This window comes from Microcebus murinus, chromosome 8, assembly GCF_040939455.1.
Source record: "Microcebus murinus isolate Inina chromosome 8, M.murinus_Inina_mat1.0, whole genome shotgun sequence".
NCBI classification, from domain to species: Eukaryota; Metazoa; Chordata; class Mammalia; order Primates; family Cheirogaleidae; genus Microcebus; species Microcebus murinus.
The window spans coordinates 70,568,558-70,583,955 of NC_134111.1; the positions used below are offsets into that span (position 1 = coordinate 70,568,558).

Below are 15,398 nucleotides of genomic sequence, written 5' to 3' on the forward strand. Positions count from 1 at the left end.
GTAGGACTATATTTCCTGATTTCAAGAATTACTATAAACTACAGTAATCAGAGACAGGGTAGCACAGGCAGAGAGATCAACACATAGACAAATGGACCAGAAGAGAGGGCCCAGAAATAGATGCATACAAATATGTTCAAATGATTTTTGGAAAAGGTACAAAGGAAATCCAATGGAGAAAGGATAATCTTTCCCACAATAGTGCTAGAATAATTGGATGTGAACAAATAAAACAAAACAAAAGAATAGTAATCCCCCACAAACCATACCTTGTACCTTATTTTAAAAGTTAACTCTAAATGGATTATAGACCTAAATGTAAAATGTAAAACTATAAAACTTATAGAAGAAAGTATAAGGAATAATCTGCATGACCTCAGGTTAAGCAAGAAATTTTTAGATATTACATCGAAAGCACAATCTATAAAAGAAAAAACTGATTAAGTTAGTATTTTAAAGACTTTGGTTCTGCAATAGACATCATTCAGAGAATAAAAAACCAAGCCACAGACTATGTGAAAATTTTGTCAAATCACATTTTTATAAAGGAATTATCTCCCAAAAAATTCATCAGAAAGAAAATAAATCACCCAATTCAAAAAATGGTCAAAAGTATGAACACTTAATTAAAGAAGATCTATGCATGTCAAATAAGCATAAGAAAATATGTTCAACATCATTGGTCATTAATGAGATGTACATTAAACTGCAAGATACCACTATACACTTATTGGAATGATAATAAAACCCTGACAATATCAAGTCATGACAAGATGAGGAGCAACTGAGAATATCATATATTGTTGATGGTTAGGGAAGATGGTATAGCCACATTGGAAAGCCTTAATAGTTTGACAGTTTCTTATGAAGTTAAACATACATTTATATATAATTGAACAATCTCACTCCTAGGTGTTTATCCAAAAGAAATGAAATACTTATTTTCACACAAAAACCTGTAAGTAAATTTTTACTGTAAGTAGCTTATTAATAATCATTCAAAACTGGAAACAATCCAGATGACCTTCAACCAGTGAATGGTTAAACAAACTGTGATATATTCATATAGCAGAATGCTACACAGTAACAAAAGTAAATTATTGATCACGCAACAACACATATGAATCTTGAATGCATTTTGCTAAATAAAAAGGTAGAGGGGTTGGGAGTCTGTGGCCTCAAGGCCATATGTGGCCCTCCAGATCCTCAAGTGCAGCCCCCCCTATCAAATCCAAACTTCACAAACAAATCCCTTTATTAAAAGGATTTCCTCTGTAAAATTTGGATTCAGTCAAAAGGCTGCACTCAAGGATCCAGAAGGCCAAATGTGGTCCCAAAGCCGCAGGTATGACTCCATTAATAAGACATTTTGAAAAAGCCAGATTATGGATATAAAAAATATCAATGTTTGCCAGAGGTTGGGAGGTGGCAGAAGGGCCGACTACAAAGGAGAAGAATAATGGAATTTTGGGGGTGATGAAATTGTCCTGTATGTAACTGATGGTAGATCTGACTACATATTTGTCAAAACCCATAGCACTGTATACCACAAATGGTGAATTTCACCATTTTAAATTAAATAAAATCAACTGAGATGTGGGCAGAACACAGACAGAATGCACACTGGGACAAATGAATGTAACTGTATTACAAATAAGTCGAATAGCCACACTGAAGACAGTGGGGAAGAAAGGAGCTGACTTAACTTTGGAAAACTGTTTTGGCTGGCTACTGTAAGGCTAAGAACAAGAAGAACTGTACTCAAGCAATATGCTCTAGTTATAACATCATTTCTCTTGGTGTATGGCTTAGCAATTTTTAAAACTACTTTGTATGTATAGTAGTGTTGAACAAACAAGTATACATACCATAGATAATGAGAGCCAGGTCTCTCAGTCAGAGAAGTAAGGAAAGCTTGAAGGTTAGAAAAACTCAGTGGTGCTGGATTTGAGTGGGAGTATCAGTATGAATTTATGCTTTGCTTATTTGTGCATATACATATCTACATATATGTAAATAAATGTACGCAGACACAGAAATCAACATAGGTGTCTATGTGTATGCATGGGTTATGTACGTGTACTTCCTATCTCTGTCTTCTGAGAGGAACTAGAAGCAGTGATACCCCAGCGTTCAGATTTTAGTTTCTAAATGCCATTCTTTAATAAAAAGGAACCAAGGTCTCTTGGAGAAGTGGTTGAATCTAGGCTGGGCAGGAAAAACACAGAATGGGTCTGGAACATCTTGCAGTAACAGCAAAGAAGTGCTTTTAAAAAAAAGACGGGGGAAGTATGTTAAAGGGACACAGTAGGCCCTTAATGGACTCTGAATGGCCAAAGCTGGAATTACTTCATCAGTAAAATAAATAACGATAGTACTGAATTACAATCAAAAGAATAAAATAAATATCCTAAAGTCCATATTGATATAATAAATAACACAATAAGTAAACAAATGGGGGAGAAGGTACAACTATTCCCTACAGAAAAATTCCAATTATAATGTAGAAAAAATGAAGAGAACAGAAAGTCACCATTAGAACACCATATTAATAACTACTGCTGGCAAGATGAACCAGCTAAAATGAATGGGTGTATGTATGTATAAGAAGCAAGAAATTTGTATAACCTCAAAGTATTGCTCCCCAAATATTGTATTAGTTATAGAAAGGTAAATAGTAACATTCTGTTAGAGAAACCTAGTGGACAACCATCTTAAGTGATCAGTGTTAACTTAAGCAGTATTAAGATATGGTGCATGGTACATTATGCACCAAGGATACAACATCAATTCTGCAGTATTCTTCCCCAAATGCAAACCTCAATCTAATCATGAGGAATCAGAACAAATCCAAGTTGAGGGATATCTTACAAAATAACTGACCATTTCTCTTAAAAAATCCAAGGTTATAAAAGACAAAGAAAGACCAAAGGAGACAGGACCCTGGATTGTATCTAAGGACAAAAAAAGGACATTGACAGACAAACTGAAATCCCAGTCTGTCATTTAGTTGTTTTATATTAGTATTAATTTCTTAGTTTTGATAATTATACTATGATTATGTAAGATGTTAACATCAATGGAAGCTGGGGGAAGTATACAGCAACTCCCTGTGCTGTTTTTTTTTTTTGAGACAGAGTCTCGCTTTGTTGCCCAGGCTAGAGTGAGTGCCGTGGCGTCAGCCTAGCTCACAGCAACCTCAAACTCCTGGGCTCAAGCAATCCTTCTGCCTCAGCCTCCCGGGTAGCTGGGACTACAGGCATGCGCCACCATGCCCGGCTAATTTTTTGTATATATGTTTTTAGTTGGTCAATTAATTTCTTTCTATTTTTAGTAGAGATGGGGTCTCGCTCTGGCTGGTTTCAAACTCCTGACCTTGAGCAATCCGCCCGCCTCGGCCTCCCAAGAGCTAGGATTACAGGCGTGAGCCACAGCGCCCGGCCAACTCCCTGTGCTGTTTTTGCAACTCCTCTGTAAATCTAAAATTATCTCACAAAAAGTTTGTAAAAATTATCTTGGTTTGCATAAAAGTTATATGGTCATACTACCTACAAAGGTAATAAAAGGTAATTACTTTCATTGGTTTCTTGTGTATTCTCCTGCTTATTTTATTTTCGCATATTATGGGGGTACAAATTTAAGGTTTAAAAAAATCCCCTTTCCCTCCCTCCTCCCACAACTCTGAGTTTCCAGTGTGACCATCCCCCAGATGGTGCACATCTCACTCATTATGTATGTGTACACCCACCTCCCTCCCCACTTCCACCTGCCCAATACCCTATTACTGTAGTACCTATGTGTCCACTTAGGTGCTGCTCAGTTAATACCAGTTTGCTGGTGAGTATATGTGGTGCTTGTTTTTCTATTCTTGGGATACTTCACTTAGTAGTATGGGTTCCAGCTCTAACCAGGAAAATATAAGATGTGCTAATCACCATTGTTTCTTAGAGCTGAATAGTACTCCATGGTATACATATACCACATTTATCCAAATACAAAATTCTATTGCTCTGTTGTTACACAATACCTTGCTTGTTCAACTTAAACTATATCCTGTAGAATTTTCCTATAAGTACAGAGATTTTTCTTATTTTCTTTTCCAATTTTTATTATGAAAGTCATTTTAGACATACAGAAAATTTGCAAGAATGGCATAGTAAACACCCACATACCAACACCTAGACTTCCTTGTTTTCTTTTATAAACACAAGCTATTCCACTTTGTGGAATTAATTCATCTATTTCTCATCTCACAGATGCAGAAAATTCTGTCTTGCTCCACTGTTGTTATAATAGGGTGGAGATCAGGAGGAGGTGGAATCTAACCAAAATCCATAGGCTTTGAAGCTAGATAGACTCAACTCCAAATAACTGTTCTGTCACTTACTAGCTGTATGACCCTGGGCAAGTTACTTAATTTCCCCAAATGTCAGTTACCTCCTCAGTAAAATAGGAATATAACAACTACATCCTAAGGTTATAGTCAGGATCACATGAGGTGAGATATATAAAACACCCAATTCAATAGATGTTAGATTCAATAGATGATAGACAATATTATTGTTATTATTCAATCAGAAAATTTCAGAGAGACACAGGGAAAACACCATGTGAAGTTTGGAGTTACACTGCCACAAGCCAATGAACTACCAGAAGCTAGGAGAAAAGCCTCCAACAGATCTCTCCCTAGTACTTTCAGAGGAAACATGATCCTACTAACACCCTAATCTCAGAACTTCTAACCTCCAGAACTATGAGACAATTAATTTTTGCTGTTTCAGCCATCCAGTTTGTGGTACTTTGTTATGGCAGCCCCACGAAACTAATGCAGTTTAAAATTGTAATATATTTTTTGTAAATAAAGGTACATTTAGCTACAATTTCTTATTTTCCCTATGTATGGTGACTTTTGGAATACCCTGGAGAGAGAGTAAGAGAGCACAACCAAAAAACTTCCACCTTTCATGATAAAAACAAACAAAACTTCAGAGCAAACTAGGAATAGAAAGGTCTATCCTTAACCTGATTGAGGGCATCTACAAAAAACATACAACTAACATCATTTAATGGTGAAAGAATACTTTTCTCTGGAATCAAAAACAAGGAAAGGTTGTCCACTGTTACCACTCCAAGAGAAATAAAACATATGTTCACACAAAACATGTCACACAAAAATTTGTTCAAAAAAAAGAAAGAAGGAAAAGAAAATTTCAGAAATATCAGGCAGCTGATCTGTGTTAGCCAATTGAAAGAACATTCCTGTTTCTTCCTTCTGTTGATTATGTGTCTCTCTCTGTTGAGACCAAAAGAGTATTTTAATTTTAGGAAGTAAAATTGAGCTGCAGCAACATCACCATACCCTTGACCTCATAATCTTAAGTTTGGTCAATAGAACAAGGTAAAAATCTACCCTAATTGCAAAATTTAGTTGGTCGAGCTAAGTGGTGGAGGCCTAGAAGCACTGTTACCCTTAACCAATTTAGCTAACAGATCTACCTCCTCGGCCCTGAGCTGATTCACCAGCTCATTAAAAAGCCAGAGACCCTTCCAAATCCTAATTTCTATACCCATAGCCAATATTTTACCAAAAGATCTGGATTGCTCACATAAGGTTACAAACTGGTTAGTGAATTTGTGATTCTTATTCTTCCATTGTACTGACAAGATATGAAAAATTTGATTTGTTTGTTCTTGTTTACATTTTTGTCCACAGAATACATTTCCAACTCCAACAGGAAGTTGTTGCAGGTAACTTTGCTGCCACTTGTGAATGTCATGTCAAATCATCAGCAGCTCTGAAAGAAAGGAGATACCGTTTCCTGGCCTACAAATAGAATAGACTGTGTAGTCAAGAGAGTGAAACATAGCCTCTAAGCCAGGGGTCCTCAAACTTTTTAAACAGGGTGTCAGTTCACTGTTCCTCAGACCGTTGGAGGGCCGGACTACAGTTTAAAAAAAACTATGAACAAATTCCTATGCACACTGCACATATCTTATTTTGAAGTAAAAAAAAAATGGGCAAAAACACCCTCATGTGGCCCGCGGGCGCTAGTTTGAGGACGCCTGCTCTAAGCATTTAAAATTTATTTAGTAATTCATTCACTTAACAAACACTTGCCAACCCCCTACTGTGTGCCAGGCATTATATTTGGTGTTGAAAATAAAAAGAACAAAATTTCTGTCCTCAAGTCATTTATAGCCTAAGATACATTGACAATTACAAAGTGCTTTGGGAGAAAACAGAATGGCTTCACAGAAGAGGCTAAGTTTCTGTTGAGGTCACCTGATTGACAAGAGGAAAAGCATGCCTGCCAGAGTGAGCAGTGCCTGAAAGCACCAAGACATGCTATGTGCTAGTAGGCTTGAGTTCTGGGTTCTATTGGGGAACTAGGTGCAGAAGAGAATGGTGGGTAAGTCTTTTACTTTTTAAAGATCTTCTGTCTCACTGCTTGATCTCAGAAAAAAAATAAAAATAAAAAGGTCTTGTAGTAGCTGTATGAAGGATGCCTTGGAAAGGGTGCTAGGAAAACCAGTTAGGAGTCTATTGTAGTATTGTACTGAGAAAAGATGTGGTAGTTTATTGAAGACTTCAGTTTCTTTAACTTTGCAATTGCTTGACTTGAGTTTTTTTTTAATGGTTTGCCAGATGGTGGATGGAGGAAAAGAAATGAAAAACACTAAATTTAATCAATTTGGCTCCTTGACTGATGTTTAACATGGAGATTTGAGGAAAAGGTGAAAACTCTCATTATATTGAAGCATGTGCATTGTCTGTGGAGGGCATACACGTATCCCTCATCTCTTAATTCCAGAGATAAATCAAAGGTCATTTCAAGAGAGAATGTAGTTACTGAAAATAATTGGCTCTTTGAATTGACGCTTTAAAATCCATTCCCACTTTCCATATTAAAAGCTTTATTTGGTCCCTTCATCTGAATAATGTATGCAGTGCTCATTTCTCTCTGGCAGGACGGGCTCACAGTTTGATGAATATATTTTACAGCTGTGGTTTGAATGGACACTCTTTGCATCTCACGTTGCCTCGGCTATCAGATGAATCAGAATAGCCAGATCAATTCAGTCAGACACTTGGTAAGTAAATGAGGACTCATCTCCGATCTGACTGCATTTATTGGAGAGCTGAAGTGATTCTCAGCTGCGCCCTCAGGGAGAAGCGAGAAATGCATTAATTGCCCTGGCAGTGATCGCAGGTGTCTGTCCAGCGACCAAAACGCAAAGCCGTGATTTTTACTATAGGAGGCTTTTCGTTAATTGCCAATACATACTCTTAAAGCAAAACAACTCAGAAATGGCTGTTTTTTAAATTATGTTCAATGATCTTTCTCGTTTCTCAGCTACTCACACTCAGATTTAGAAATAACTACTCACGGCCGGGCGCTGTGGCTCACGCCTGTAATCCTAGCTCTTGGGAGGCCGAGGCGGGCGGATTGCTCAAGGTCAGGAGTTCAAAACCAGCCTGAGCAAGAGCGAGACCCCGTCTCTACTATAAATAGAAAGAAATCAATTGGCCAACTGATATATATATATAAAAAATTAGCCGGGCATGGTGGCACATGCCTGTAGTCCCAGCTACCAGGGAGGCTGAGGCAAAAGGATCGCTCGAGCCCAGGAGTTTGAGGTTGCTGTGAGCTAGGCTGACGCCACGGCACTCACTCTAGCCTGGGCAACAAAAGCGAGACTCTGTCTCAAAAAAAAAAAAAAAAAAAAAAAAAAAGAAATAACTACTCACTTGTCGGCAAGTAAAGAAAACATTTATGCTGAAGAGACGAAATTTAGAACAGATTTATATGTTTTACTCTCCATCTGGCCATCATGGACGAAGATGAAGAGGGGTTTGGTTTTTCCTTTAAAGAGAAGAATATTTGAGCTCTGAATTTTTACTATATTTTTTTATGGTCGTTAACAAAATTTGTTATTTTCCTTTCGTTCGGAAATTACTTGACACTTTAGCCCTTTTTCAACTAAACACATGTTCTGGTCTTGGACTCTCGCCTGGTGTAAGGTATGTGCTAGCCAAACGCAGCAAGCTCACCAGGTGGAGAAAATGAGTCGAAAAGCGCACAAAACAGGACCTCCAGGAGGTGAGTGGAAAGAAACTACATATCCCGGCGTGCCCCGCCCACGAGCACAAAGGAGCCTGTCGTCATCCGGGTCACGGGGCTGCGCGTTCCCTGCGCGCTGCCGGATTCCGGCCTGGGTCCCGCCCGGGACGGAGGGCCCTCCTGGGCCGGGAAAACTGCAATTCCCGGCATGCCCTGCCACGGCTGCGCCTGCGTACGGGAGATATCTTGCCGGGGAGCGGGTTGTTTTAAAGCGCTGTCTTAGTTCCATGGAAACCGGCCGGCCTGCAGCCGGACAGAGCCACCGGTTGACAGATGGACAGTGGGGTGAGGTTGCTGGGCCATGAGAGGGTGACCCGGAGTCGGAGGCGCGAGGCCCACGAGGGGGTTGGGGGGTCGGCCACCATCACCACTCCCTGCCGCCCACTCCTGTCCCTGACGGCGTCCAGGCTCGCTCCCTGGACCTCAGCCCTAACTTACGGCGTTTCTGCATTGGATGCCAGTGAAACCCATTTAGGAGCGAAGTTTGCATTGGCCTGGCTCCAGCTGAGGGAGGGAGAATAGCCACCGAGGCCTCCAGATAAGCCCCAATACCCTTTTTAAAATATGTTATGTTGGAGGTTATAGATTCCTGGGAAGGCCACTTCAGCGTTAATATTTGATTTTTGTTACCAGTTACCCTCCCTGGCCTGCTTACTAGAATATAAGTGTCAGGAATTTACATTTGTTCATTGCTGTTTCCTCAGTACCTGGCGCTTGTGCTAGAATAGAATAGACTTGTTAAATTTTTGTTGAAATATCTTCCTATTTATTTGCAACCCACGATGTCGTAGGCATTGTGCTAGACTCTGAAGGTAGAAAACGAATTAAGAAATTGGCCCTACTTTGGAGAAGTTCCCATTAGTCTGCCTTGAACACCTACACACACGTGCCTGATTTGTTAATCTTGGAGTGGCTAGGACTAGGTCATTTAATCCTTTCTGTTCTCTGTTATCCAGTCCCATGGCTTTACACTACTGCATATATTGAAGACTTCAGAATTTATATCTCCAGTCCACATTTCTCCCTTGAATTCCGGATCTACAAGATCACTCATTTATTTGGTATTTTTCCTGTTTTTAATTTAACATTTCCAAAACAACTTTTGAACTGCCGCAAATAGGCTTCCTTAATAGGCTTCCATTGTCTCAATGGTAACACCACCCTTCCAGTTGCTGGGGCCAAAAACCTTGGAGTAATCTTGGCTGCTTCCTTTCTTTCATATCTCATATCTAATCCATCAGCAAAACCTATCTAAAATATGTCTGGACTCTAAACACTTTTTACTGTTCCACTGCCATCACCCTGGTATTAACTGGTAGCATTTCCTGCCTGTAGTATTGTAGCATCTTCCACCCAGTCTTTCTACTTCTGCCCTTGCCCTTCTACCATTTCCAGGGAGAAGGGGCAGCCAGAGCAATCCAGTTAAAAGGTAAATTGGATCACAGCACTCTTCAATTATAGCCCATCCAGTAGCTCTGAGTCACTAAGAGTAAAAGCCAAACCTTTACAATTGCCTTCAAGGCTCTGTGTGATCTTGTTCCATTATTACCTTCTGACATCATCTCACACTATTCTCTCCTTCACTCAATCCTTTCGAGCCAAACCAACCCTCTTACTGTTTGTGGACCTGCAAGATCTTCTAACTTAGAGCCTTTGCACTTGCTATGCACATTTTCTGGATCTTTCTATCCTCAGTTATTCACATAGCCTGCTCTTGACCACCTTCACAGGTCTTTGCTCCAGTATCATCTCAGTGAGGCTCTTTTTTGACCCCTCTGTTTAAAATGAAAACCTGCACTGCAGCCTTCATACCTTGTTCTTATTTTTCTCCGTGTGCTTATAACCAGTGAAAAACCTATGTATTTTATTTAATGTCTATCTTTAACTGGAATATAAGCTCCATGAAGACAGGGAATTTTGTCTGTTTTGTTCACTGCTATGTTGCCCAGTGCCTCTAACAATAACTGGGTCATGGTAAACATTCAGAAGATATTTGTTAGGTGTGTAAGTGAACGAAGACAGAGTTACTGACCAAATTCTCTTCCAGTGGTGGTGATAAACAACACTGAGTCCCTGGCCTGTTATTTTGGAACCAATAGCATATAGTTATATATGCTTTTGCTAGGTGTAGACCTATTGCTACACCTACTGCTATTCCTACACCTCCTAGGTGTAGGAATGGAGACTGTGTCTACAGAAGCAAGTGTTGTTCTCTTTTTAAAGTCAACTGGCTTCTACTAGTGTCTTTCTTATGACATTGGTCTTTTTCATGCCATGCTTTCCATGAGGTTACCTGCCCAGAAGCTCTTTGAAATACTTTCCCTAAACATTGAGACAAAATTGTATTGGTTTGATAATGATATACTTATGGAAATTAGTTATGAATGAACATTTTAAAAATAAAAGTTTATATCTTAGTATTTTTATTGTTACCATCAAGAATTAGGACTTAAGTTCAAGATAGCATTTGATATTTGTTCCTTTTCAAAAACAACAAAGCACAGATATGTTAAAGTTATTGTCTCTTTGCTGGGATATTAGCCATTAGAGGTAGATCCTTATAAGACTGTACTTAGACTATGAGCTATAGCAGGGGTCCTCAAACTTTTTACACAGAAGAGGGCCTGTTCGCTGTCCCTCAGACCGTTGGAGGGCCGGACTGTAGTTTAAAAAAAACTATGAACAAATTCCTATGCACACTGCACATATCTTATTTTGAAGTAAAAAAACAAACGGGCAAAAACACCCGCATGTGGCCCGTGGGCCATAGTTTGAAGACGCCTGAGCTATAGATCTATGACTTATGAGGATCTGCCAAGTGGCCAATGGATTGTGTATGTGGGGGAGGCATTTCTGCTACCCCTGCTTTGGGCCTGCCAGATGGGCGAAGACTTACAGGGGTATAAGCAACTGCAAGTCCTCCCTCTGCTCTCCCCTCTTCCTTTAACAGCCTCCCAGATACTCAGGGGCTCTCCCTGGTGGCTATTAAGGCTGTCCTCCTCTTGCTACTCAGCCATTACCGCCCTCTCCCTTGCATCCAAGGATTCTCCTGACCTTGACATTGTTTGGTTTTTGTTTTCCTATGGTGAGGGTGATGGGAGTGGGGCTGGGGTGGGAGTGGTGGTTGGGAGGAAGGATTTTCAAGTAACCCTGAGACCTGTTTTTCATAAATCCCCAATGGCTAGAATTGGCTTGTTTAATTGTTGAGTCAGCAGCTGCTTTGATGACCTGAACAGGGTTCTCACTGATTGACTATGAGGGTATTTCAAGGACAGCACCATGTATTTCACTCATAACCTTTGTCCCCTGCCCACTATCAGTCAGTGACCCAGTAGTCACCTCCATCTCTCCTTCCTTAGGATGAATTTTCTAAAAGCCACCTCTTTCTCAGAGGTTGGGGGCCAAGTTGATTCCTCCTCTTTTTGTGAGAATATGTTCTCTTTCTGGAAGCCTGAGAAGCTCTGGTGTAGAGCAGGTGGGACTGGGTACTGATAGAAGTCAAATTCTTACCCCAACAAGTAGACTTTCTTTTTTAAGCAAATAAAGCAATTTAATTTGAATTGTTTTCCATTTTGTTTTTATGGGTGAATGTGCATGCACCCTTTAAAGGAAATATAAGCATTTTATATAGATCATAAGTACCTTAGGGAAATATTAACAAAACTAGACATTTCAACAATTACATGAAAAATATTTAGATAGGAATCTGCATCCTATTCAAAATACATGGAGGAAACTTCTCTGTTTTCTATTTTTTTCCCCCAAAAGTAGACTTTTGATATATTTATATTAGTAGTATGTGCTTGGCTTCTGATGTAAATTAATATAGACAGTCTTTTATAACCTGCCTTACAAGTTGCCACAGAAATTGTCCTCCCTCCCTCTTCTCTGGCACTACTTGTCATTTCCTTTACTTGCTCCTCCTCATTTTTCTACCAACTGGATTACTTGCCAGATACTACTGTGTATCAGAACAAAGTGACTAAAACAACAAAAAAAAGCAAATGTTTATTTTTCTCTAAGTTCTCTAAGCAGAACTTGTAGATTACTGGTTTTGCCAAAAAATGTCTGGTTAATTTGAGCTTCTCTGGCTTTTTCCTTGTATTTCTCAGGTACAGGTGATTCCTGGTTCTTTGTTTATATTTAACATAAGAGGGAAGGGAAGAAAAGGACAGGTGCCATAATTTCTGTCCTTTTTAATCCAAAAAACAAGTCTGCCTAGATGCCCCTTTGCAAACTTCTGCCTAAAGTCTAGTCTTATTGGCCACGATGTAATCACATAAGTGTGTCAGCCGCAAGGGAGGCTAGGGATGTGAACTTTTCCACCTTTGAGAGAGGACAAAGGATCCAACTGTGTCTGCATGAGCCCTATTAACCTCCTTTTCTCTACTTTTTCTTCCCACCCTTAAGCTTGATTTATTTCTAGGCTGGCAGTATCCAGACAGTAGGTAACAGAGAATGGAATGGAGGGTAGACCATGTGGTGTTTCTCCATTGTTACCCCTCCATTTTTCCACACCTGACACTACTTGTGCCTCTCTCAATTCTAGCCCTGCTTTATGGCAGCAGAACCAGCTCTAGAGGCTTACTCAGAGGCTCTTCCTTCTGTCACTTAAGGAATTCTACCCTGGCTCATGCAGTAAGGTGACCAGGAGTCTCTACATTTGGCTATTTATCAGAAATGTAGATGAACCTTGCTTCAAATCTTTGTGTGTCCAGAGACTCCATTAATATCTACATGAGTTTTTGTCTTTCCCATTAGGAACAAATTGGAAACATGAAAGGGAATTAATAGAAGGGGAGCTTCTTTACCCCATGTTGTTAAGCTGATTGTTAGCAGCAGATCTCTTGAAGAATGCAAAAAGCTTGTGTCAGAAATGCATACTGTTTCCCAAAGGAGCATTTTCTGGGACCTGTGGGGAGAGGATAGAAAGTGATTGGAGAACTATTTCCAGATGAAGAAATGTCCCCAATGGGTGTAGCAAGAAGCTCAGCCATTCCACAGCCACCCACCATTCTTGCCCCCTTATGTCCTACCATCAGTCTTCCTGCTTCATGAGTTTCAGTCCTGGGAACCACCTTCCGCAACTTGGACCTGAAATGGTCCCTACTTTCACTGCTTGGGAGGTGAGGGGAAGGGATATACCTGATTATACAGCAAGTGGGCAGAAAGTGGTATACCTGATATCCCAAGTTGGACCTTGTGAACACATTCCCATAGGAACACTATTACTAGAAATGGTTAAGATTTACAGTATGATTAGTATAGAAATGTATGGACAGGATGGAGTTGCAGGAAAATATTTTTAAAGTTTTTTTTACCAACAACCTTGTCATTAAACATGATTTATTTACATGTTGGGACCACATATAAGCTTCTGTCACTAATTCTGTTTCTGTCACTAATGATCTGAAATTAGTTTTACTATTCCCATTTATTGGCCTTTTGGGGAGGAGTTTATGAAAATTTGATGTCAGTAGCCATAGGAGGAGTCTTTGCTCTTGCTATAAAGTTAAGGTTATAAATTATTTTAGAAAATTGATGCTTCAATGTAGGTTACATAGTTGGCAGATAATTTGTTTTATGACAGCTGCTCAAAGGTCCAAGTATAGAACTTTTTCCAAGAAGGTTAGATGGTAAGTAATAATGTTATAATGTAAATGGCTGATAACAAAAGAGATAATTCCCTCAACCAAGTCATAGGTCCCAGTGTGTGACTCATGGTAACAAATAAGATAGACTAGATTATGATGCAATAACAAACTACTCAACAATCTCAATGGCTTACAACAACACAGGTTTATTGCTCACTCATAGTATATGTTGTGGCTAAGTCACGGATTTATTTTATGTCATCTGAACTTTGGAACCCTGGGACATGGAGCAGGCCCTATCAGGGATGTTGCTCATCTCATGGAGAAGGGAAAAGAGACAGATGGTGAAGGACAAGCTGGCTCTTAAAGCTTTTATCCACATTTAACTGACCAAAGCAGGACACATGGTCATTCCTGAGTTCAACAGGACAGTGGTACATAATCCTTCCACAGAAAGGGGAAGTGACTATTTTGATCAATAATAGAATCTGCCACACTAATACTGTGACTATATTCTTAGGTGCATATAGAAACTGCAATATCCAGACCAGTCCTTTCTCCAACCCACATCAACGCCACAGCTTCTGAAACATTCACAGTACTCCAGCAAAGGATGAGAATAGTTGAGGAACAGACCAGTTCTCTGAGGAATGATCTAATAATGTTGGACTTTGGTGATAAAAGGTAATAAAGAAAATGAACTAGATCTCTGTTGGTTAAAGAATTTCACTTCACTGCTTATTAATAAGGAATTACAGTAGTTTGGCAGATGGGATAGATATGTACAAAATAATTGAAAAATAAATTTCCATTTGAACATTAGAGAATACTTGCAAGATAAAGAGTTGTCATTTTGTGATAGAGCTATTATCGATATTCCCCTAAACAGATATTTAAAATGTGTTACTTAGATGTATAAATCTTGATATTGTATTTTCCTTCAACACTTGATTAAAAATAAAAGTAGATTTTCATGTAATTAAAAAAATTATTGGTTCTTATTTTAAAATCAAAACTAGACTTTGATATTAGTTAAGGTGAAAATCTAAAATGTTGTTTCATGCCATTAATTTTGTCTTCATTTTCTTTTCCCATATTTGTTGTAAATTAAAAAGGTTTGAAGTCTTGAAAAATTTTATAATTTAAACTGAGGTCATCCAAAAACGAACTGTATTTTTTCCCTGTTGTTGCTAAAGAAGTTATTGACATTGAAAGTTGGATTATTAATGTCCTGAGGAATCTGGGAGCTTAAGAAGCCAATATCGTATATACTGGTGTCATTTTAAAATAATTACATATATTTCCTGAGTGCCTTTCACTAAGACATCCACTTAGTATCATTGGTATTATAGCACACATGGAATAAATAATTCTTTAACAGGTAAAGATTAAATTTGGTACAGATGTTGAGTATGCTGGTAACATAATAGGAATGTTTATTATGACTTTAAAATTTTTCTAAAAACATGTGAATATATTGCCTTCATGCTAACTTTCTTAGTTCACCACATAGTTAGCATTTAACATGTTTTATGTATCACTTATTTTTATACACACAAAAGTTTATGAAAAATTAAGATTAAAATAAACAGCTATTAAGAAATCAGTGATCATATATCCTACATTGGTCTCATCCTATTTATCTAATAGTGTTCTCTATATTTAAATTTGGAGGGTCTAA

General features: G+C 38.8%; 1 protein-coding gene across 1 annotated transcript in view; it reads left to right on the forward strand.

The window, feature by feature from the left end:
• The first annotated feature begins 8,156 nt into the window (after window positions 1–8,156).
• CCDC150 (coiled-coil domain containing 150) overlaps window positions 8,157–15,398 on the forward strand; it is a 77,586-nt gene continuing 70,344 nt past the window's right edge. The window contains 2 exon segments of the mRNA XM_076005769.1: window positions 8,157–8,408; window positions 14,238–14,401. Of these exon segments, the coding sequence (XP_075861884.1) occupies window positions 8,397–8,408; window positions 14,238–14,401 (176 nt within the window). The 5' untranslated portion in view covers window positions 8,157–8,396.